Consider the following 25,911-nt stretch of genomic DNA (forward strand, 5'->3'; position numbering starts at 1 on the left):
TAACCAAACCCGGTCAGCTTGGTCGGTTGAGACTTGCACTTGCGGTATATGAGAAAATGCTTTTGGATTTCAATGAAAATGCTGAAATACCGAGCTGTTTGTAAAAATGTGAGAGCAACCAAAACTCCATGACAGACCAATATTCTTTAAGTAAAGCTGTCAGAGAAAAACCCACACAGTTTTGACTATTCAAGAGAATGAAAAGCTGAAATGGTGAGATCTGTCAGCCAACAAATGAAGCCTCACTTATTGTTGATTGCGTCTCTTTTCATTGTACTGAAAACTTTTTTTTTGTGTGTTGAAATTACTCACCTAGCTACTTAACGCAATTACTTTGAGCTATCGATTTCTTTCGCTTTGCTCTTTAGGCTTTCAGAACACCTTGATAGCTCATTTTGACATTCGCAAAATCAATCGAGTGCACTGCCTTGTACTGTTTGCGGCCGGCGAGAGGTTGGACCCCAAAAAACTTGTTCGACTCTCTGGAAAGAAGACAAGCGCCTCCCAAGCGTGTCGGAGATCGTGGATCTATATTTCTATAGAACAATTACTTAATCGCTACACATGTACATTGATGACACCATTTTCACAAATTCACTCTTTTTGCACAGATTAGTTTATACAGAGACAATAACGGCAATACAACTTCAAACTCGTTTCGAAAAGTTAGCATTTTTAGGCCTCCCGAAATTGTTGTTGCCTAAATGAATGTCCAAAACACATAAAAAGCTTTTATTTTCATTTGACGTGTCTGTAAACACCCTATTAGAATATTATAAATGATTATGCATGATTATAAATAAATGAGGCTATGAAAGCAACTAGTTATTAGATGAGTTTCTGTTCCATCAACAACCTCTGTAGTCCTAATTAGACACAACTGCAGTTTTCAAGAAAAGTTTTTTTTAAATCACAAGGGGTTTTTACAGATCTATGTTCATTTGTAGAATAACATAAATGCATTGAACCAAAACCCTTAAAAAAATTGACTTTGCTTAAATGCAACTTGTTTCAGGTTTTGACTTACAAATATATGGCATCATATATCATTTTAATGTGTTTTGCCACAGTTTCAAGAGAAATGTCCGCAGTGGCGTGAAAACACAGCTTCAATATGTAAACCCTGGCACATTTAATGCCACGCTGATAGAGGTATGTATTGCTGTGTTTTTATTACATAATGGTAATAAATATCCATGGACTGTCGTTAAAAGCTAATGCTCTAACATGTTGAAAATATGTCCTACGCCAAATCCAACCCTAAAGCTAATTCATATAATTCATATTCATGTTAATTCACATAAAAATGCATTTGATGGTATGCATTTCCTGTCTCGCTAAAAAGTGCACCAATGTGCGTTTATGCCACGAGACCAGGTAGGACATATCACATTCTAGATGCCTACAGTAAACCAATATAAACATATATACTTCAAAACTAATCATGTCTGAATGATGAGCTGGTCGCTGTAGCTCAAGGTAGCTGATTACAGTAACTCTTAGCCTCCGTGGTCGGGCTATTAAAGGTAATATTATGAAACAATGACATACCCAGAACCTGTTTGCATGCATAAACCATAGCCATACCCTTATCGAATACCAAGGCAAATGCACAGAGAGGTGTGGAGAGAATTGTAAGACCAAGAGACAAAAGTGAGTCCCAGGGGCGCTTTTGTCAGCGGTTTTGTGAAGAGGCGAGTGAGACCCCCAGCTGCATGCCGAATTGCCCTACTTCCAAAAAGCTACCCCTTGCTATTGTTCGTCCTGGATTTACTAAGCACTGAGCCGACAATTTTCGCCAAAATATATACCTGATGTTTTACCCAGTTCCTTTATTCTTGCCGGTCTACTATGGCGGTACATTTCAGAAACGCAGCTATTTCTTCTAGACGTTCATTTGCAAGGTCTCAATAAAGACATGCACGAGGCACCAGAAAACACAAACAACATCGCCCGTTTTAGCACGGTCTGTTTGAAAGCAGAGGAAGGTGCTGCCTCGCGTCTTGCTCTGACCTATTTTCAACAGCCCTGCCCAACGCTCGCTGTATGGGGCTCCAAAATAGCTCAGTAAGAAAAGTGGTGCAAGCATTTCCATCTTGCATAACAGGCTGATCATTCTTTTGGCCAGCCGAGGCACCGAGAAATAGTGCAGCGTACACTGAGAGTAACACAAGCAGCCGGATAATTGCATCAGGCGTTTCCAGACTGTTGTAGTGCCACATTTTCACCAAGCGCCGCGAGGCTGGGAGGGGATTCGTCAAAACCTGCCAAATAATACTAGTATGCCAGAGCTTGTTGCCGTCAGTGAAATCTAACAGCACCGTTTAAAGGACTAGAAGACTAGTTAACTAGTCAGTCATTTTAGATTCTGTTTATTTTTATATATTTATTGACGGTTTCCCTCTCTTTTCAGAGGACTGTGTAATGATTGCTGTGGATTTCATAGCCTTCATATTCCCAAATGTGGATTTTTTTTTTATCCTTCCCAAATGCGGATCAGCTGCTTCAAATCATGATAAACATCCATGTTTTCTCTCTCGCTCTTCTGCATGAATCATTTGTAAAGCTATCGCCAACTAAAGTGTTAGGGGCTGTTTCTCCTCTGTATTCTCTTTTATATAACATGAATATTTGTGCCACTATTCGATGGACCGCATTCCCTAAACAATGTTTGAGCTACTTTATTTATTTCTTTATTAAGATGTTATGTACTGTTAGGGAGAGGATTGTGCTCTGGTCATGCGCGAAATATGAATAAGACCTACAATAATCAACAAACGGTACACATCAGCTGCTCATAAACATTTTGATGCCAGTTCAGTTGTTAAAATTGTTTAACGTAAAAATGAACGGGATTAATATCGTCTTTAAAATGTACGTCCGCTTAGCGATCAGCAATCCCGTCCGATAGGCCTTGTTTTGTGTGTGGTTCTTACTGTCTCCGTGTCTGTGCATTAGCTCTTGGTGTTGATGTTGCTCGCTCACTGGTTTGTGGTGAAGGTTTGTTTTAAGCGTGAAGGGCACTAGAATGTGTCACGCCTGGCAGGCAGCCTCTCTGGATACATCTGCCCGGCGCTGCTGGCAGTCAGTGTGGATGTGTCTGAAACTCCATTGTGGCTACAGACCAGGCGACATCGGGGGATTTCGTTTCCAAATCTCTGACGTTCATAAGCTCGCTAACCGCTAATCCACATCTGTGCGAGGCAAGCCGTCATCCAGCTGCTGAGCGTGCAGGGGAACCGTGTGAATGACCGACTCGAACTATTGTTCGGCACCTAAAAGAATGTGAGGTCTATGGGATTTGGTTTACTTTGGTCAAAAAAAACACTTCAAGTTATTCAACGAGACACGTGATTTGAAGAATCGTTCATGTCTGAAACACAAACTGCGCTGAATGTGTTGTACACTGATGCTTAACTCTATTATGAGAGTGTATTTTATACAGCAGTTCAACAAACAATAGGTTAATATGGAGTTACGTACATTTCGAACAAAGATGAGTAAGCCATTCAGTGAATTATTCAATCAGTTTCCTAACGATTCAGCGTTGTGAACAAACTGGTTGAGTAAACGATTCAATGACTCACTGATAAAGCCACCTTCCAGTTTCGTTCCTGAATGCATCAGTGTTTTTGAACAAAATAATAAATTGACTCACACACAGTCATACTCACAATTATGTTGAGCGCCACACAAAATAAGACTTTGATCAAACGTTTTGGCGCCAGAGTTCTCTCAGTGCTGACGAAAAGGCGATATCCTTTTTTTGAAGAAATCCCAGTGCTGTTGTTTCGTTCTTCATGTAAATACGCTCTGAAAAAATCGAATGCTGAGAAAACGTACGCTCAAGGGAAGCGGCTTTAGCAGATTTTTGAGATTTCTCAACCTGATGTTTTAAGTTTGTACAGCAAAAAGTCGAGAAAACTCAAAAATCTCGAGAACGGGCTGCCTTGAACTTTGAGCTTTCGATTGGTATCGATAGCTTGGTCAAGATTTTTCTTCTGTTAAATAACAAAAGAAGATATTTTTGCAATGCTATTAACCGTTGACTGGTAATGTATATGTATACATATAGCTTAAGAACAAATAAATGATGACAAAATAGTTTTTAGGCTGAATCAACTTTTTGTTTGAAACAGACTGACCAGTGAGGGAGCTTGCTTGCTAGCATCAATACTTCATACGTTAAACGGAGAAAAAGCGTGATGTTACGACGCTGTTGCTGATTTGTTTCCGTGCAGGTCACTACGAATGCTGGTTCCTGTAGTGTGGAGGCATGTCATGTAGTGCATTAGCTTGGCTGGCTGCCCTGCTGCGAGGGCTGATGGCTGCTGTGGCCCCGCCCCCCTGCTGCCGCCGTTGGCTGGCTCTGGCCGTCAGTCAAACGGCGGGATGGTGTAGGGCTCTGGTTGCGTGACTGCTGGGCAACACCTGTCACACAGAGTGTTCCTGTCTGAGACAGATACGAGCTGACAGCTCCAAGACTAGCTCTCGCACTTCCTCTCTAGCTTTGATTGCCATCTCAAGGTTTGATGCGTAAGAGGAAGAAAGAATATATATATATATATATATATATATATATATATATATATATATATATGCCTCTATCTGTGCACATTTTGCACACCATGAGCATTTTGTGGGATTTTTTACTTTTTGGAAATGAATGACTTGGTGAATTGGTCAAATGGGTTTGATCAGAATTGATCTGTGATTATTTATTAAATGTATATATATATATATATATATATATATATATATATATATATATATATATATATATATATATATATATATATGTATGTGTGTGTGTGTGTGTGTGTGTATATATATATATATATATATATATATATATATATATATATATATATATATATATATATATATATATATAAATGCATTTCAAAAATAATTCTTACATTAAAGTGTTAAATTGATTACTTTTGTAATTTTATGTTCCATTTTTTTGATACTACATGCTACATAATAATTAAAAAAAATTGCAAAAAAAATTACTTTATATAATTATTCTAATTGAGTTGGCAAAAGTCAAAAAGAACAGAACAAAATGGTATTATTTCATATTCATCAAATGAGTAAACTGTGACCAATAAATTTAATTTAAACCATCTGTTTCAAAACATTAATGACCCGGTTGTAATATTCCTAATATTTGTATGTAGGTAAAGCTGTTCATAGACGCTTTCCGAATCTGATCCACACTTCATGTAAAGATACATATGAACGCTCACGAGATCACATGGGGTTATTTTGAGGATGTACGCACATATGTCTGAGTCTCTCGAGTGTCTCTAACAAGCTTACACTCACTCTCATGTGAACATGTGTGCTATTATTGGTGTTATTCTGGGATCTAATGATAACGCAGCGTTTCAGAAAGAATTGCCTCAAGAATTGTGAAAACTGACAAAGTGAAATCATTCTGGAGGCAGAGAGAAAGGATGCCATTTATCCTCGGTGATTGACAACATTAGTTCTGTTCCAAAACATCGTCAGCTGCCTTCCCAGATAAGGTTTCCAAACAGCCTTCTAACATAGACTCTATTGGGCAAATTGTGTTAATTCAATATCAGGAGACAGAGTCCAGAGAAATCTCTCATATATAATTGTACTGATGAAATGCTATGTTGAAATGAAATGTTTGTTGTATCATTAAATTCAGTCATTTACTTACCCTCCGAACCACCAATTCGTTTATGAAGGCAATGCAACCGTATTTTAAAAAGTATTTTAAAAGGACTAAATTAAAATAATTTGTAAGAATGGAGAAATTAGAATTGTACACATTTTTTTGCAAAAGTCAAATTGTTTTACTAATCTACAAATACTAATTTGAGTCAATTAAGAAAAGACAATAATAAAAGTAAAAATAACAAAATAAAAGTTTTTGTCTAAAAGTTTTACACATGCATGTAAATATTTAAAAAAATATGTTACATTCATACCTTAAATATATTTATGTATAATATAAATTATATGAATATAAATATACACATGTAAATATTTTCTAAACGTATGCTGTATGTGTGTCTTTATATAACAAATATACACAGTACAAACATATTTATTATGAACACAAAAACTTTTATTTTGAATTGGATTAATCACCATTAATCACTTGACAGAACTGCTTTTAAAGTTCCTTTATTAGTCTATATTTTTAGATAATACTTTTATTTTTTTTACATATACATTTCATATAGAATTTTACATTTAAATTCACATAAATGTATATATATATATATATATATATATATATATATATATATATAGTGTGTGTGTGTGTGTGTGTGTGTGTTTATGATTAAGAACATTATTACATTCATTTTTTCAAATTGTTTTTATTATGATGAAAATAAAATGAAATAAAAACTTATAATGTAAATAAATTATAATGAATCTAAATGAAAAAAGGAGAGATAAAGGGAAAACACACGTGGCAATGTATAAATAAAGCCTAATATCTGCTCAGAATCATGAAATTATTATTGTTATTTTAACACTAACTATTATCAACAGCTTATTTCATTTTTGTGTGACTTAACCCGGACTCTTCCTGCAGCCTGACACAATCACGTGGGCTGCCGTTGATTTCAGGACCCCGGACAGCAGCTCAGAGAAAGTCTACAGTGTGTGTCAGCGCCTCGAACAAACACTGCACGGATCATACTGCATTAGCTTGGGTACTAATCACCCTCACCTTCAGGGAGCTCCTAAAGGCACATCAGCGTTATTACTCTAACATTAGCAGTCATGTTGTTTTGTTTCCTCTGAACGAGAGTATCAGTATAACCTGAGACCCATGATGTTTAGTCTCCTTTAGTATTGCTTCTCTCGGATGATGGGGCCATGGCAGTCTTCTTGTTTACCCTCGTTTGGCTCTGGCTCAAAAGGCATCCCCTGATTTCTTTTTTTTTTATTTTAATTTCCTAAAGCCTCGTAATTGGAGGTTGCCAGGAAAACACTGCACCGCAAATAACGAGAAAGACAGATGTGCATATGTGATAATTAACTCCTTCCCAATGGAGAGACGCTGCCCATGAGGCACGATATATCGCCGCTGCCAGCCCGCTAAAGGCCAGGTTTTGGGAATCTGACAGTGGCCAGCAGCACGCTAATGTCACACTTTTGATGAGGAGACACACTTCCAAAGTGTGACAATGGCTTTATCCTGGGAGAAAAGGAGAGCGTATGGAGCGAACAGAACGAGAGACGGGCAAACAAACAAAGAGAGACAGATCGCATCTTTAATAGCGCATGCATGTCTGTGAAACAAAACAAGTCTTCAGTGTTTTTAGGAATTTTAGGAAGTTTAAGTTACTTAGACACATGTTACCCTGGATCACAAAACCAGTCATATATCATTTAAATATTCTTTCCATTGATGTATGGTTTGTTAGGATAGGACAGTGATTGGCTGAGATACGATTGTTTGAAAATCTGGAATCTGAGTGTGCAACAAAACCTAAAAATTGAGAAAATGTTTTTCTATGCTAGCTTTTTTGTCCTGTTTCCAGCCAAAATATCAGAGGAGGAAAACCCCCCACAAAAACATATCCCACTGATCAACAAAAAGGTCTTTGAAGGTTTATTAGTTATCGTAAAAATCTCTTTCCCTATGGAGTAAATGCATGGAGTATTTACTCTGGGAAGCGACCTATTTAGATAAACACGCTCCCTCTAGCTTCGTAAACATTAGAAGGACAGTAAGAATAATTTCATGTGTATTCACACCAGCTGTGAATGTTGTGAATCTTTTCTTTGCGACATGTAAAAGCATGCGACGCAGGTGCCGGCGCGTGACACACAATGCTGAATCTATCGAGAAAACCAAGATTCAATTAATAAAGGGCTGTCCTTGGAGAACCGCAGCCAAATATTCGGCCACGCTTTGTTCTGCATAATGCACAATTCGACGGATCCTCTCTGTAAATACAATACAATGCGCCTCTGTCTCTCTGGTCCGCACGCCTCGAGTCTTTTGTCCTGTAGCAATTAAAACGCCTTTTGACGAGAGCTGTTTGTTCAAGCAACGGCTTGAAATAAACCCCGCTCTTTGACACGAGAAAGCAAAAACGAACGATATTTCCTCTCTTTTGCGGCTTCAAGCTGAGAGGAATCAAAAAAGGAAAATAGAGCAGGAGGAGATCAGTGCAGACGAGAACCGAGGAATATCTTTAACTGTACGATGACAAAAATAATGGGAACGTAGGCACAAATAATAACACATGTCAAGCCTGCATGGGTGGATAAAGCCTGACTGAGACGAGATGTAACAGGAGCTGAGGCTGTTTTGATGGAGCAGGGTGGTCATCCTCAGGGCAGTTTGCTCCAACGCTCCGGTAGAGAGACATCTGGATTGAGTGCCTCCGTCACAGCTCATGTATCAAAATGATGGATTTTTAAAGAATAGGTATTTACGAGACTGAAAAAATGAGAAAAATTCAAAAAGGAGAGAAAAAGCCGACAAAGACGATAAAGCTGAGAAGTGTAATGGAGGAACTGAAGGCAACGATGTCGTATTGTGAAATAAGAGCAAGGATGCTGCGATATTCACTGCATTGTGGAAGTGCTGAAGGCAGTGTGGAGCAGGGCTGAGTCATGATTGACTAGACGTCTAGAAAATGATTAGTTGATTAGTGAGGTCGTCTAGATTGATCTTAGTTGTAATATTGTAAGACATTGCTTTCGATCGTCATGCTGACGCTGGGCTTTGTGTTCAACATCGCAGAATACAACATAAGCGCCTTCATTTGTTGACGAACTAATACATTGATCATTCGAATTTCTAGATCATTTCGCCATTGATCAACCCTATATCGTTCCAAAGCCATGAAAGCTTTGTTTGTCTTCGGAACACAATTTAAGATATTTTGGATGAAAACCAGGAGGCTTGTGACTGCCCCATTGACCTGTAAAGTAATGAACACCAGAAAAGTACGAAAGACATTGTCAGAATACTCCAACTGCCATAAGTGGTTCAATCCAGCCAAGAGAATACTTTTAGTATGCAAAGAAAATAACAATATCAACTTTATTCGTCTCCTCTGTGTCTCTTGGCGTCACTGTGGCACCATTTTGGACCATTTTGCTTCTAGTCTCAAACTAATCACAAATTTTTCAATTTGGCATTGAGTAACCCTTTAAGATACTATCTCTGATGGATTTTTTTTTTGTCTGCATTGGATGCAAGGGTTGCATCAAAAGCGAATGATTATAATTAGCAGTACACTGGATGCATCTCATTTCTGACAGGAAACGAATGACCTGTTCTTTTCAAAAGTATCAAAAGTAAATGGTAGTTGTGTCCCAATTTGCGTACTCATCCGCAATGTTGTTTTGTTGAGTACAAATCGTGTGAGTGGTGTGTTCACACTAAAAACAGACGATGTACATAAACGAAACACTTCGAGCAATGCTCCACAGCTCCAGTCCAGTAGATGTCACTGTATCTTTTATTCACCTCTGGGCTTTCTTTAGTCTTAGAATGATAACCTAGTTACTAAACTTTTTTTTTTACTGTACTGATCAAAGAACAGTTCCAGAAGCTGCGTTGGATATTAACAGGGTGCTATACAGTATGCGCCCATGGCCTGTAAACTGAAGGATCACAAGAGTGCCAATGAGCTGGACCTGTTTTACTGAATCAAAAAGGCTCATTTAGCACACTTTAGCCTCGGTTAAGTTTGCAGTTACCTTGGAAGGCAGCGTTGTTGTTTGCATGCTAAATCCACTCCTTAAATTCGCTTCCTTTCGCACAGACGCTTTCGGTTGTCGAGGAAAGCCACTGACTAGACATTTTTGAAGCCATGCAATTTTGTTCATCCCCAGCGCTAAAAAGGAGACCAGCTTAAGAAGCATATCCAAGGTAGGTTAGCTACATAATAACACGAACAAGAAGATAATATTTCCAGCAACTAAATAACAAGGAATAAGAACTAATGAATATTTTTACATTCTGAAGCAGTGGATTCACTCCGGTTAATGTTACAGATTTTGAAGACAGACGAATAATAATATTCATGTAAAGCATGAAGCGAGAAAGAGAAGCACCTTTAACGTTTGTTGTATGTTTTAATTAGAGAACAGAGCTATAGATCACAGTCATGCTGCACTAAAGATCTAGACATTTACATTGTTGTCCGTCTCTTATTTAAAGTGCTCACGTTACATTCAAGGAGCGCATTTTTTATTTTTTATCAGGCCTTGCTTCACCTGGAGAATCGATACTTGGATTTTGAGCTTCTGTTGGACAAAAAGAGATCATAAAAGGGCAAGACCATTTGCTTTGCACATGCAACCGGGTGCATGCATAACCATTCAGTATGAAAGCAGTCAATAAAAAGGATAGATACAGCATATGAACAACGTGACTGAACATACTGGATACAAACATTTAATATACTGTATAGATAGTTCAATCAATTGTTAAAAATCATATAAATGAGGCTTAAAACAGGTGATTAAAACGTTCTAGATGCATAAGATTTGAGTGACTGACCCACATAGTTGGTACAAAGTGATAGCATGGTTATTGCAGACTATTGTATAAATTAAATTGAATATAAAATTAAATCTACTTATTTTTTTATTTTTTCAATTAAATTTGGGATATTTTAAGGAAATGGTCTAACGCACTTACCAGGCCGATAGAAAGGAGAAAACAATGTTTTGCTGCAATGCATTAAAAGTTTTAAAACAAAGCAACTTTTACTAATGAAATAACTGTATAAAACTTCCCAGTATGTTACACCACGGCCTGAAGTTTTATCCAGTTATTTCATTTTGTTACTTAAATACTTAACTGTTTATTTTCAACGAATTTGATCCACAAATGTTAGATGCATTTTATTCATTTAATTTTTATCCATTCATTAAAGTGGTTTGAATCCGGGTCTTCAGAAGACCAATATGACTCATCTCCACGAGGTCCGGTAAATTAGGATTGAACTGATGGTATAAAGATGTTAGAATAGCATATTCCATAACAAGAAAATAGTTATATGGCCTTGCAGGGATGGATGCTTTAGCATTCCTCTTTCACTGCCCATTTGAACCATCTGTAATCTGCCCTGAGGGTTTTGCCCTTCAATGCGCTTATGCAGCAGTTGCTTTGTTTCTTGATGTACAAGTCAGGGCATTCTTCATTGCACCGAACTGTATATACAATATTGCTTTGTGTTTTGGTGTTAGATCCTCTGGGTGTAATAGTTCTAGTGCGCTGAAAGGTTTGAAATATACGGGGACATTTTGTTTGTTGAAAATCCTCTGGAGGTTTTCAGATTCTCCAGTCATATACAGCACAGAGAGCGATGTGTTTGTTTCGCTGGCCTTTTATTCTGGTGTTTCCACCAGCTTCTTGTGTTCTGGAGATCAAGTGACTGGAGATCACAGAGAAATGGAGCAGGGGGCAATACAATGAGATGCACCAAGGGATAAATGCCATGAGGATAGAGCAAGGATGAAGCATTAGGCTAGAGCTATAAGACTTAAGTGGTCAATGCATGACGTTGAATTTCTGAAGCGAACACTGCCATTTAGGTTGCAGCAATCCTGGTCAAATCAACACTGGCGAAACGCATGCACACTATATTTTATTCATAGGTTATACGCCTTACTGGCATGTGTTGTAGGATCAAGCTCAACATCAAGGTTACAGACTTACGACTGAAACGGACTCATCAGTTAGGCCTAACCAGTGACCAAAGGTAAAACATTGCTGTTGGCTAATGCCAATCAAATATAATCAAAATTTGTCTAGTCATATGATTACTTAAGCTTTGTTTATCGGTGGACTGATCCGATAAAGTACAAAGGCGCTGAAGGTGGCTCTGAGGTACTAATTAAACTGGAAATTATGAATTAATCATCACTAATGCATGCCAGTTGACCAGGTAAAGAAGGTGTGCAGGAGGCAGCAGACCTTGAAGGTGTCAAACGATGAAGGTCTACGTGAAGGTCTTGTACAGTCACAATCCAGTGCTTCAGACTTCATATGATGAGGTCTCCAGAAAGGCACGTGGACGCTTGCCAGCTTCAGACCTTTGGTCCTCTTCCAAGTCCACATTTTGGTGATGCAATGCCACAGTGTTGGGTAGCAGTTCAACAGTGCAGGCTTTGCAAAATATTACATTGGGGGCATATCACAGAAACACAAATGAGGCACTTGAAATTGTTCTTCTATGGCATCACTGTGAAAACCTTGTTCTTTAGAACAAACAGACAGACATTTAAATCTTTGAATAGAATAAAATTAAATAAATAAAAAGATGTACATAAAGTAATAAAGCTAGGTGCAGCATAAAGCTAACCGACATTTGAATGTCTTAATAGAGCAAAACTGGCAAATATTTAAATCGCAAACAGAACAAAACCGAAAGCTCTTGATTGCCTTGAACACTCAGACGTGAGTCACTGCGACACTGTTATATGTGTTAGACAACACTATAAATACAACAGAGCTATATCTAAATGCGTAGGATCGTATCATAATTACATTCCTAGAATTTGCTCTATGGTAAAGCGCATAAGCACTATGGAGATAACATTATTATTACTTTATGTAGAGCTTTGAAATGATGTGTTTTGTGAAAAGACATACAGTATGCAATTGTTTTTGACTTGTCTTATGTGACGTGGAGTTGCTGCCTAAAGGCCTTCCGAAGGCCACGAGGGCGTTCGTTCACATCAGGTGTGTGATTTGAAAAATGGCCACACACAGTTGGAGGTGTAATTGCAGCGGCGGTCTTTTCTGAAAGCGTGTGCAGCAGCATCCAGACTGGGAATGCCAAAAATCTCTGTCCAAAAAGCTCGGCCTCGACCTCTTCAGGGTTGCGGTTGGAAAGAGAATACTGGCAGCGCTCTCGACCATCATTGACAACACCTGCCATCTGCTCCATTGGACTGTTATTACACAGAGGAATGCGTTTAGCATTTGGCTGCTCCCTTCACGGTGTACTTTCATACGTCCTGTTCACTGCTGCTGTCAAGTGTGGCTCCAGTCTTTTCTGCTGCACTGCTTGCTTATGTAATAATTGTCTCAGGAAGACAAATGTAGGATTTGGTTATTAAAAGTCATTTTGAATATTTGCATGGTGTTTATATGAACCTTTATATGAAGTGTATATTTTATCATTCATTGTAATGTATGACTTTTGCCTGATGAAGCTGCTTAATAATAGTTAGTTAAGGTAGTTGTTAAACTGAGCGTAGAATATGGCCATGCAGATTATGTGATTTATAAATACTAACAAACAGCCAATATGTTATTAATAGGCATGCTAATAAGCAACTAGTTAATAGTGACAACTGCTAAATTGTTACCATTTTTCTTAATATCTTTAAGCGTGTTTGAACAATTGCTCAAGTTTGTCTGTTGGGTCAGTTATTTAGTCGCTATAATGGCCAACACATTTAGCCGTATAGCACAAGATTTGTAAACTATTACATTTTGAGGTTTGCATTGCATAGTGTTTTCCTGCAACTCAGGCTCATTGGAAATACGTGCCTCTATATACATTTGTACAGCACCGTAATTTGGTAATTTGGCTTCAAAGCGAAATGTCCAGAGAGGGGTGCTCGAACACTCGTTTAAAACGGAATAAAAGTTGTCAGAGTTTTACTGCCTCTAGTGCTCATTTCAGCTGAATATGGATACGCAGAGGCATGTGTTTCCAATGAGCGTAGGTTGATTTCTGATGTAGTAAACTTGCTCTGTAGCGCACCTGGTAGAGCATTGCACTGATACAAGTCACGATAAAAGAGTTCAAAGACTTGGAGAAGCAAGAGGCATTTTTTTAAGACACTGTCTGGTTTGATAAGCTTGCATTTGCAATGTAGAAAAAAAATACTGTTTATAGCGCCTGTGACGTGTCACCTGAAAAGTGCAGCGAACTGTATCTGGTGCGCTGTATTTTTTGGCAGAAACTTAACCACTTAGTCACGTATTTCCAATGAGACTGTTTTGTTTTTTTAGAGTTTTGTTGTTGTCATCAATGTAGATTCAATTGGCATATGCTGTTTTTAGGAGATCTTACAAGTGCGTGCAGTGAGTGATGAACAAAAGAGAAGAGGCACTGTTTGTTCATTCGACACATGAACAGCTCGAACACTCTGGTTTCAGCTCTAATGAATAGAGCGCCAGTGAAGAGATAAGGTGCTGTGAGTGTGTGTTCGAGAGCTGCCGGCTCCCCGGGGAGACAGAAAACTATAGAGACGTGATCCAGGACTGCCACCGTCTGAGTGTCTGGCTGCTGATCTAGTCGAGCCTGGCAGAGTCCATCCCTCTGGAGTCAGAGAGAAGATAGATTTAAATATACTGTTGAGCACGGAAGGATGATGCCAGCCTCGCTGCAATATGAAGATATCAGGGAAAATGTTGAAAGGGGTCACATGAGAAATCCCATTTCCTTTGATCTTTTGAGATAAAAGCTGCAGAAATGGCTTGTTTTGAAATCCTCAAATGACGTCAGATACTCAAGACATTAACGCGTTCGCAAATGAAGGGGGCGTTTCTTAAAGGCACAGCAGCGAAAATGCCCCCGTTTAAAGATATTGCTTATAAAAACACTGCATGGGCAAAAAAAAAAAATATATGAACGTTTCAGTATTATGATTACGACTTTAAAACTGTATGAATGATTTCTGAAGGACCGTACTAGAATTATTGTGATGAAAATTCAGCATTGGCAACACTTTAGAATAACTGTTAACTATGACTTTCCCTTCAATAAATTCCTAATTTCCTGCTTATTAATAGTTAGTAAGGTGGGTTGGATTAGGGATGTAGTATAAGGTCACGTTAATGTGAGCTTAATTGCTACTAATAAAAATTCTAGCAATATTTGTTGTGTTTTTGCTCCCCACGTGCCTTTCCTTGCCCCCGGTTTCTCCATGCCCATATTTGGTCTTTGCTGTTCCTGTCCTCGTTATGTGATTGTGTCACCTGTCTGCACCTCGTTATAATTAGTTTAAAAGCCCTGTCTGTTCAGTTCGTGCTCCTTCGCCCGAGCAACCCGTGACAAAATGCTTCCAAATTATTTATTAGTCACAGTTAATGCTAATTTCAACATGTAATTCATATAAAATATACTATTAATATTATTTCATGGACCAGAGCTGACATAAACTAGCTGTAAATAGTTGCAACTAATTGTAAGAACAAATGTATTGTTCATTATTTGTAATGCATTACAATGGGACCTTATATTTTATAATGAGCCACCTTACATTCTGTTTTCATGTTCTGGTCAAAAACTCTTCAAAAGTGATTCACATTCTTTATACTGGTTTTAAATACTTACTTTTGATCACCCAGTCAATTAATTCCCAATGAACGAAATCATTTCATTATGTCTCACACGAATCAATTAACGCCGGTTGCAAATGCAAGTTGTCTTTATAGCGTGCCTGACCTTCTTTTTTTTATTTATCTCTGTTAAAAATGTGGATTGAGACTCCTTGAGACGTCTCGGTGTTTGAGGCACACTGCATGCAGGCCACATCTTTCCGAGGGTCAGTTCAGGTGAAGACTGTGGATGTGTGTGTCTCGTCAGTGTAGGAGGCTAATGCTGCAGGCGCCGAGCTTCTCCAAACATCCATCTGTTTACTTCAAACTGTCTGCATCCCGTCTAATCCCAGACCACTGCACACACACACACACACACACACACACACACAATATATCTGCAGCTGTTAAAAGCTGACGCACTATACAATAGAGAGACATTAGATTATGTATATTATTTTTTCATACATGCAATGTACTTTTATAAGGTATATCAACTGCATGAATGCTTGTGACATGAAAAAGATTATACTACAACTCCCATCAGCCATTGCACTGACGACACACACACACACACACCTGACTCCACTAATCACGCACTCACCTGATCACACAGCTGCCTGCAAGACACATGCTTTTATATATATATATATATATATATATATATATATATATATATATATATATATATATATATATATATATATATAGTGTATGGAAAATGAGAAAAATGAGATTTGACATTTATATCTATCTATTTAGGCTTTGTGCAAAAATATAAAGATATATCACAATAGCTGCAATAAATGCAAAAGCTGTCACTACAGCACTACCGGTTTAGAAACGAATATGTGCATGTGAAATAATGCAGTTAATACACTGATGGGTAATCTATAACGAAATGTTCGTAAGGGATTATCATTGTTGTTATTATTTTTGACTAGCATGAGAGACGAGGTGGTGATGTAGTAGTCATGCAGGTGCCTGTTTAATGGAGTCAGGCGGATGGGCAGGACGCCAGCGGGACAAGCTCTGTCTGTGGAAGCCCGGGCCATTATATAGCAGCCGCCTCTAAACGCCTGCTCATATTTAGCACCTACAGAGCTGTGGAAAGTCTCTGGCCGTTTGCTTTTTTATTTGAAATTATTGATCTTCACCTCCCCCCACCTGAAGGAAGGTCTTGCACCAAAGGCTTTTGAATGATTTTCTGCATCACAATAATTTATTTCTTTATATATTTTATACAAATATGCGGTAGGTCACGTACATATTTAAACGAATAAATGAAAATACACTTTACACAGTGAGGTCTGAAACTCAGTATTGGTATATATTTGTTTGTTAAATATATATATACAGTGTTACAGTACACACACAGCTACATTGTTTTTCATTATACATTTGTTTTATTTTTATTTTAAAATTTTCTGTTTTCATTTGTTTTTGAAAGTTGTAGTATTTTTGTTATGTTTTTTATTTTAATATGAATATGATTGTGATTTTGAAAGCACTAATACATTAATGTGTGTATATATATATATATGTGTGTGTATATGTGAATATATGTATGTAAATGTATATATGTGTGTGTATCTATGTATATATGCATATGCATAATTTTTTTTTTAACTTGGATCCCGATGTTGAGTCAGGTTCTATGTTCTTAGCGTCTAGTCAGTGGATGGTTGGAGGAACGCAGTGTATACTGTACAGAGCGTGAGCTGATTTCAGGGGAACACGTCGGACCCTGTGTGTGTTTCACTAGCATACATAAATCACCCTCACCGCAGTCAAGCCTCTCTCTCTCTCTGTTATGACTCTCTCTTTGTTATGGTTCAAGCCTCCGTTTGCTCTATTCTCTGAGGATTATCAGAACAAAACTGAATTGAACGCAGCTCAGCGGAATAATAAGGCATTCAGCTGGCCGGCCTGACACTTGGCGTGTAATTAAGGGCCTGGTGCTGCCGTTTGATGCCAAATGAAAGAAAATGGCCTCGCTCTCTCCCGCTGATTGCTGCCTGGCATCTTTCACCTGAATTTCCCCGGCCCGTCCCGGCATTGTGCAGCCGATTGCGAGCGCGTGGGTAATTGCACCGCGAGTGAATGACGGCTCCCGCGGCCTGCGCCGCCGCTCTGGAGAAAGTACCGCAGTGCACGGGCGTCGTGGCGCGCGACTTTTACAGTCAAAACCAGATCGGCTTTAAGAGCGTCAACACTGAGGTGGATGATTATTTATGAACGATTTGCAAGAACAGGACGCCACGCAAATGTGATCCAGGGGAAACGCGCAAGAGTTTAAAGCATCATTGGCTCACATTTGCTGTTCCGGGGTACTTTTATCAACGATTCAATCCAGAAAGTGCGACAGCTGGATTCCTGATGTAAAAACTCCATCCATAGGAGAACCTCTATATAATTTTTATACACTACAGAATGCAATTAATTCAGTGTTTTTGATAAAACCAGGTAATTAAAATGTTTACTTTCCATTGCGTTTTTAGAGTTTCCTCGACTTTTCATCATCTTTTTAAAAATTCTCTGAACTTTGCAGGCTTTGATGACTGTGGGAATCCTATTTAAAGCAATGTTTTAGACCTTTAGAAGAAAATCAAACCTAGATCGCGCGATGCATCCCAGCAAAAGGGATTCCCAGAGTATTATTCGAAAACGGCTTCTAATTAAAACAATCTCCACGCGCCCCGTTCACGCCGTATGATTTAGACAGACAACGCTTCCTCACATCCTCACATGAAAGAAGCTGAGATGTCTTTACAAATAATGCTCTTTCATTAAACGCTTTACTCCCGGATAAAATGCGTGTTTTCTCTGTGTGCTTGTTATTATGTGCGTGTGTGTTTATATGCAAAAAAAATCGGAGAAAAAGATAACACGATGCAAAAAAATCTGTTGTATCCAGTAGTATGTAATGCATGTGGCTTCCATGGTTTTATACTATTGCTGTCCACTAGTGTGTTAGAACTTGTAATGTAAATGAGATATTTTCCCCTCAGCTGAATTCTTGACTAGTTAGTGGACTAGTTAGTGACATTTGGCTCATTACCTCATTCTAACATGTGCATTCTAATTACTTATTCACAACCTTTCCCTTAATAAATTCATAATCTGCTGCTTATTAATACTTAGTAAGGCAGTTATCCTATCGGGTAGGATTAGGGATGTAGAATAAGGCTTGTTCACTAATAAATGGTTAATATGCTAGTAATATGCATGCTAATAAGCAAGTAGTTAACTGATTATAAAGCCAAAATGATTACTAGTGTGATTGCTAATTAATATTATTATTATTATTGATTGTATTTATTTTACACAATTGTATTTTACTGTTTTTAAAGAAAATGAATACATTCATTCAGGGTGCATTTGATCAAAAGTGGCATTTATCCATACCTAACAGCAACAATAATAGCAAGTTTCCACCAAAATATTTAGCAGCACAACTGTTTTCAACACTGACAATAATCAGAAATGTTTGTTGAGCGGCAAATCAGAATATTAGAATGATTCCCGAAGGCCCACGTGACACTGAAGGCTGGCGTAATGATGCTGAAAATTCAGCTTTTAATTGTTTACTGTATTTCAAACTCAAACTTGAGCCTCTGTTGAATCACCCGGCTTCACTATATGGAAAACAAAAAAATGATTTTGTATAAGGTCATGTTTTTCAATCAAGAGCTTCATTTTTTGGGGTGTGGGGTGTGTTGGGGAGCGCTGGCGGAGAGCCCCGCAGCTCTGATATTAAGCGTGCTATCAGGCTCCCGGAGGGGCCCTTCATTGTCCCACCACACTCCACTGCAGCACCACTAACACATCATTTGTTACCGCCTGCTTCACTGCTTTTAATTAGTGTCTCCGAATGCAGCCGCACAACAGAGGCTCCAAAAATCAAACGCCACTGCTCCAAATTTGTTCGTATCTGCTCCAGTTTCACCGCACAAGTTCCTACGGCCAAACACGCGCGGGCTGTTTGAGCCCGAAATATTTCCTCTGTCTGCCTCTCAACCTCGGCGAACCGCACGTTTGGCGGCAAAGGGTGTATATTTAACGTGGCTAAATTTAACGCGAGACGGCAGTCGTGTGTGATTCGTGAAGTAATGCGATCTCATCTGGTCTATAATCACATCCATTTACGTTGTGAACAAAAATATGAATCGTATGGAAAACCATTTTTTTCGTGGTTATAAATAAATCCTATTAAAAACTGTAAACGATTCTGATTGGAAAAGCAGCATGGATGTGAAATAAAAGCAGTTCCTCCCTCTCGCTTTGAAAGGGCGAATTAAACGAATCTGTTGTATTCTATATGAAGTGGGGAAATAGAGCTAATGAGGTAAAGAAAAGTCCAAATTCACCATTGATTTATCATTTATTTGTGGTAACTTGAAGCTTAGAGTGAGAAACGTATGTGGGGGAGATATTAAACTGCCTCGCTGTGCATGCTTCCCAGGGTAAATGTGATTTGCATGCCCGTTTATGTCTATAATTACAAGTTTCTATCTTTCTTCATGTTTCAGAAAATGAAATTGGAGGAGGTGTAGTGACCTCTTATCAGTCGTCTAACATAGAGGGCCGTGGGGCAAACGGAGGTCTGAACCAAAGAGCAATTAAACCGGCAATTACATCAGGTACCACTTCACGCTATCTCTCTCTTTCTTTCTCTCTGCAGAGACGCCTACGGTACTCGATCTCGTAGAATGCATAAACACAATCAAGCGTGCATTTTCTGCCGACTCGAACACACCCCTCGTCTGCCATTGGTTGGGCAAACTCATAGTCCCGCCCCCTACTCTCACGCCATTGGCCGAGCCACTACTGCTGTTTTGAGCTGATCTAGATACAAACAGACTAATATTTTTTGTGCTATTGCACCAGTTTCAGTGCACCAATTACTTATTTTTTTTTTTTACACATAAATGCTATCCACTTTATTTTAACGCAATAGTTGGGGAAGCCATTTGCACCTTGAATGTTTAAAGTTTTTGATTTCAGTGGATACCAGATATTTTAATAGTCTGTTCTGCGTTTTGATGTTGCAGATTGATATTTATTAATATATTATTTAAATTTATTGTCATAATCCTAAATGATCTAGTTTGTAGCACATTCATCACGCCTTGATATTCTTATAGCAACTAATGAATCTTAAGTTTCTCGCATTGAAAAAGAAAATAGTAATGCGAAATAAAGTACGCACTTTAAAGCAATCTCACTTTAAAGCAATAAAGCAAAATGCCTTGACCCTCAGATCATCTAAGATAAGTGTGTTTCTTCATCAGAGTTGGAGATATGTTGCAATTTTAATCACTTGCTCACCAGTGGATCCTCTTGCAGTGAATGGGTGCCGTCGCAGTGAGCTGATTAGCTAAATCTAAATCCAATTTTTTGGAAGAAACAATCAAAATATGTGAAATGACTGACTGGAGTGTTGTGGATTATTCTGATGTTTTTATGAGCTTTTCGGTCTCTGACGGCACCCATTCACTGCAGGCCAACCGTTGTTGAGCAAGCGATGCGACGCTCCCACGAAGAAGCAAGCTCATCTTTATCTTCGATGGTCCGAGAGTGAAGCAAACTCTCATTGTTGATCTATCCCTTTGAGTATTTCAACATCAAAACACGTTTTACTACCATTGAAACATATTCACGAATAAAAGTTCGATTGTATTTGTGGCTTTCTGCAGATGGAGGTGGATGTAGCAGATGAGAAGCGCCATTGCACACGCTCAAAAGGTATTCTCCTTCCCACCACTTACACGTAACACACGGATGTAATGTGGCGATATGGTCAGAGCGGCCTTTTGTTTGAGTGATAATCTAATCTTCTTCTGCCCTTTCAACTGACCTCTCACGTCCTCTGTCTTCACAGTTCCCCTGGAGCCAGCCATACAAGAGTTGTTCAGGTCAGTGTTTTTACACACTGAATCACACACACACACACACACACACACACACAAGCCCACAGGCTGGCAAAGAGGTCTTTACCTGGATAATGGCTGCCAATAAGCAGTGTTGTGATCACGCTTTCCTGTTCTCCTATTTTCTTTCCATCTGTCATATCCATTTGGGTGATGATAAAATAGTGTCACTTTGCTAAGCTGCAACTATTTCTCTGTACGATGACATATGGCCAGTTTCTTTCAGAGCCAAGTAATACAACAATTTTCAATAAACACTTTTTTTTTTTTTTTCCCGTACTTGAAGGTTGTTCTCGGCTGATGTGAAACTCTACGGCATTTTCTTTGATTTTGCAAACTTTACACCCCTGGTTAACATAAATTAGCATGCGTGAGCGCACGTAGCATGCTATTGTTTCTTCGTGGAGCAGGAAAGGCGAACTTGGCAGCATATTTTTGCATTAAATCATGTAGGATCCCAACTTCTCCACTCGCTTGGCATCCTAAAAACAATACGGCTCGACCACCAGTATTTGGATCGGGACGCGCTTGCAAACATGCTTTCAACATGCCTCAAGTGATTTCGTTTTTTAGCCAGTTCATCTGTTCCAGGTATCACAGTTCAAAGTTCAGTGTGAGATCCCAAGGCTCTGCCAAATGCATCAATGCAAAATTAGTAAACATAATTAAAAGTTGTACGCGTAGAGTACGATCACATACGCCATATTTTTTCCATATTGATCAAAAAGAAAAGAATGGCTTCTATTTTAAAGCAGTTTTGTTTCAGTTTTATAGACAATCATTAGAATATTTAAATAGCATTATGGTTCGATACCAAGTATCAAGTGTTGATGTGCAGTGCAGTGAAAAATGATCATATCTACGTTAATTGCTGGTAAAATGTGTCAGAATGCTAATTTTGAACGATTTTTGGTTAAATTTGAGTTTATTAAGCCCTCCTCTAGCGATCCCAATGCTCCGAATAATAATTAAACATCTAAAATGTACGTTTTTCAAAGAGGAGTGCTTTTCTCTGTTTGTTTCTCGTTCTGAACCGAAGCGCACACATAAAGACGGCCATATTCTGATACACATACTGTATGCAAGCATATAATGAATGTTTGGGGAAAACATGTGGATGTGTAACATTATATCGGATCTGTCTTAAGGCTGTCTGTGGCAGTAATGTTCATCAAACGAAGAAAAAAAAGAGGGAATTTTTTAATCAATGTATTTATATTGAACACGCTTAAGTGATTTTTGTATTTCACAATTTTTGCTTTTTTTTTTTGATGTAAATTGACAAAAAAGCAATAGCCTAAACTATACACCTGTTACACTTTATTTGAAAATTCGTCAAGCGCATTTTTGTTTATTTAGTTTTATTTTATTTATTTTTTAGAACGTGACAGAAAATATGCTGCATATTTAAAAAGAAGACATGACAACAAAATAATTTTTTATCTTAAGTAAAAAATTTACAACTTTAATATAATAGTTAAAAAAAAAAACATACAAATTAAAACTAATATATATATATATATATATATATATATATATATATATATATATATATATATATATATATATATATATATATATATATATTAGTTTTAATTTGTATGTTTGTTTTTTTGTTTCTTTGGAGAAATTTGGAGAAATAAATGTTTATGTTAAGAAATATATTTTAAATTGTATTAAATGAGAACTTTCAATTAACGCAAGCTCGTGAAAACCTTAAACACTCTTAAGGTCCCATACCCTTTTACGTTTGGCATACATTTCGTTTGTCAAGTAAAATACAATTTAGTGATACAAAGTGCTTTTCCCAAGAATCTTCCCGGTATTTAACAGGCATATTTCAGCAAATTCTATTTACATATCTGTAATCCAAATTGCTTTCCAGGCTCGTAACTTACTAGTTGGAAGGATGATGACATGCTTGTCCAACATTTCATGATGAGTGTTTCTATCTTAACGCCAAATACATACATGGCCAGCATCTCCATCTCTTAATGGACATCTGTTGATGGATTTATGTTCGACGGCTTTATATATTTGGCCTAAAATATTAAACTCAAAAACATTCAGAACACCTGCAGGGCAATAACTAAATGGCGGAGTTAAGAAAAAAAAAAAAAAAAACTAGTTTCAGCTTCAGCTTCTAAAAATGTTTCAGTAATTGGAAAAGTCATAGAATCGAAGCTTTTCATACGGTATTTTCAGACTTCGGTATCCGACGGCTAGTTTGATTGTCACTGGACATTTGATGGACAGCTGGTTCTCTGCTGTATTGATTGGCATATTGGAGAAGAAAGCCTGGGAATGAAAGGTGGCGAAAAAGATGGAGGTGAAGATTGCATTACAGTGCACCTGCTGCCTCTCTTTGATGTCGCCTCCACCAGCAGCTTAAAGCAGATAATTAAAGATAAATAAAACAACGGTTCAATCATGACTATCAGCCTCTCTCTTCCTCTCTCTCTCTCTGTTCCTCTATCTTTCTCTTTCACGCTTCAGATAATTTCTTCTTGAGCTGGTGGCTTCTCATTTGCATGCTTATCAAAGTGTTTTGACTATCCAACGGGAGCCGCAGTGCTAAGGTGGGATCATTAATATGTTAATTAGTCCTTTTGACACTTTGCTTAAGCATGTGTACAACGTGTTCCTCATCCGTGACTTCAGTCACACACTCGCTGGATGTGCGCACGCTCCCTAAACCCCGCTCGCCTCTGTTTTATGGCCGGTATAAATACTTTCAACGGGCAGAAAAGCAACTAATCAAGTGCTAAACCAAGCTCCAGTCCACAAAATAATATTGTAATTAGTCTAATGCTTATGTTATATTTCGCAGGCGTCTTTTTGTTGGGGAGTAGCTGAAAGCAACGGCACTATACTATTGTCCTATAGTATGACATTAAAGTTACATCTAATCTAATATAAAGGGAGGTCTGTTGGAAATACGTGCCTCTACTTGCATTGCTGCAAAACTGAAAAAATGTACCTATACATACATATTGCTGGTTTCCCATTGAAATGAACACTAGAGGCTGTAAAACATCTTTTATTCCTTTTCACACAAAGCATGGTTTACAGGTACATGTTTGATTAATAAAGTTTAAATGTAGTTCAACAAAGCAGTATCTGCATACGGACGTTGAAATAGCATGGATGCATCACTTGTTTCTACATTACTTTTGCATTTGTTTGGGTTTGGGTTCGGTGTAGGGGATATTTCCAGCATGAAAGAGCATTAACCTTTAGTGACACTCGCTGGATACGGCCGCAAAATGTATCTCAAGCTGCATAATAATAACCCTGCGATACGTATCTGTATGAACGTGATAAAAACATGCCATGGTCACGTATTAGACGTGTGTTTCAGCGCCATACGTTTGACTTTGAAGGTGCATAATTATGGCGTCGCAGAAATGTATGTAGACATACTTGAGCCTGAGTTGAATAGTTGACTGTTCTGCTTTGAATTTGGCTGTTCATTTGTGTCCAAAGAATGATTCGTTCGTAAACCAGACTTGACTGTGGACTGTTTGTCTGAAGGTTCGGGTTACAGGTTTCTTGCACAGAGCAATCGTTTCGCTTCATAATACTTCAGTTCATCTTCAGGAGCCGTGGGTATTCATTTTACCTCGTCAGGTGTGCTAAAGGATGCTTAAAGACTCTTAAAGCCTCTAGCAGGAGTTCCCGGAGAGCCTCTTGAGGCCAGGGGGTGAGGGTTACTCGCACGGCTCTTATAGTTACACGTGCACGACTTGCAGGGATACCTTAAATAGCTGCAAACATGACTGGAGAGTAAACAGGGAAACATTGGCGCTCATGTGATCGTTCTGCTGTGAGATCGAGCTAAAACGATTCGCATGTTCTGTATGCTTTCTACATGTGCAGGAATACATTAGAAAACAATACATAATTCACTTTGGTCATGATTTTAAACTGCCGCGCTTTTATTTTTGCTTACATTATTAAAATGTCCCATTTCCGCCCCCCTCAAAACACCGTCTTCCTGCGCTTGAATGGTTTAACGTCATATCAAACTGCACACAAAGGAATCAAATTGTAAATTTTTATAACAATGAGAATTTCTGAATCTTGTTCCAGAATGGAAATAGAGTTTGGATTCAAAAGCTCAGGTATGGGTTAACATTTTATAACAACAACAATAACAATAGCTTTTCTTTTTGTCCTGCTGAAAATGTGCCTAGAGTCCAAATTTGTCATTATAACAAATTACACTTTCAATATGATTTTCAACCGTTCAAATCAAGACCCCCATGCCGTTTTCTCTGCTGATAGTATGTTTGACCAATAGCGTCAAACATGACAATTTATAAGACCACTATCGTGTTTTCCTCCAAAATCACTATAACATCAGTCATGTTTGAAACGGTTAGCTTCTGTGGTTTAATCACGATGTGACCGAGAGCGTTTTTTTAATAAAAGTGTATACTGTGACGCAAGCTATGTCAGTTAGTGTTAACAATACATTTTGCGTAAATACATGCAAATAATCCTAATCTAACCCCACAGTAAGAACATGTAGTTAAAAGTAATAAATAAACAAAAAATTATATATATAACTTATAAGCACTGAACCATTAAGCGGATTGCATTCATATTCCATCTTCATCTGCTTTCCTATGTAACCTGTGCATCAATAATACAGATATTGGGAAATTT

At 38.1% G+C, this 25,911-nt stretch overlaps 1 protein-coding gene across 1 annotated transcript in view; it reads left to right on the forward strand.

The window, feature by feature from the left end:
• LOC122362012 (myelin transcription factor 1-like protein) overlaps window positions 1-25,911 on the forward strand; it is an 80,880-nt gene that overhangs the window by 7,153 nt on the left and 47,816 nt on the right. Inside the window, 3 exon segments of the mRNA XM_043263250.1 lie at window positions 19,840-19,950; window positions 21,007-21,055; window positions 21,192-21,225. Coding sequence (XP_043119185.1) covers window positions 21,007-21,055; window positions 21,192-21,225 — 83 coding nt within the window. The 5' untranslated portion in view covers window positions 19,840-19,950.

Source organism: Puntigrus tetrazona, chromosome 17, assembly GCF_018831695.1.
Source record: "Puntigrus tetrazona isolate hp1 chromosome 17, ASM1883169v1, whole genome shotgun sequence".
Lineage (NCBI taxonomy): Eukaryota > Metazoa > Chordata > Actinopteri > Cypriniformes > Cyprinidae > Puntigrus > Puntigrus tetrazona.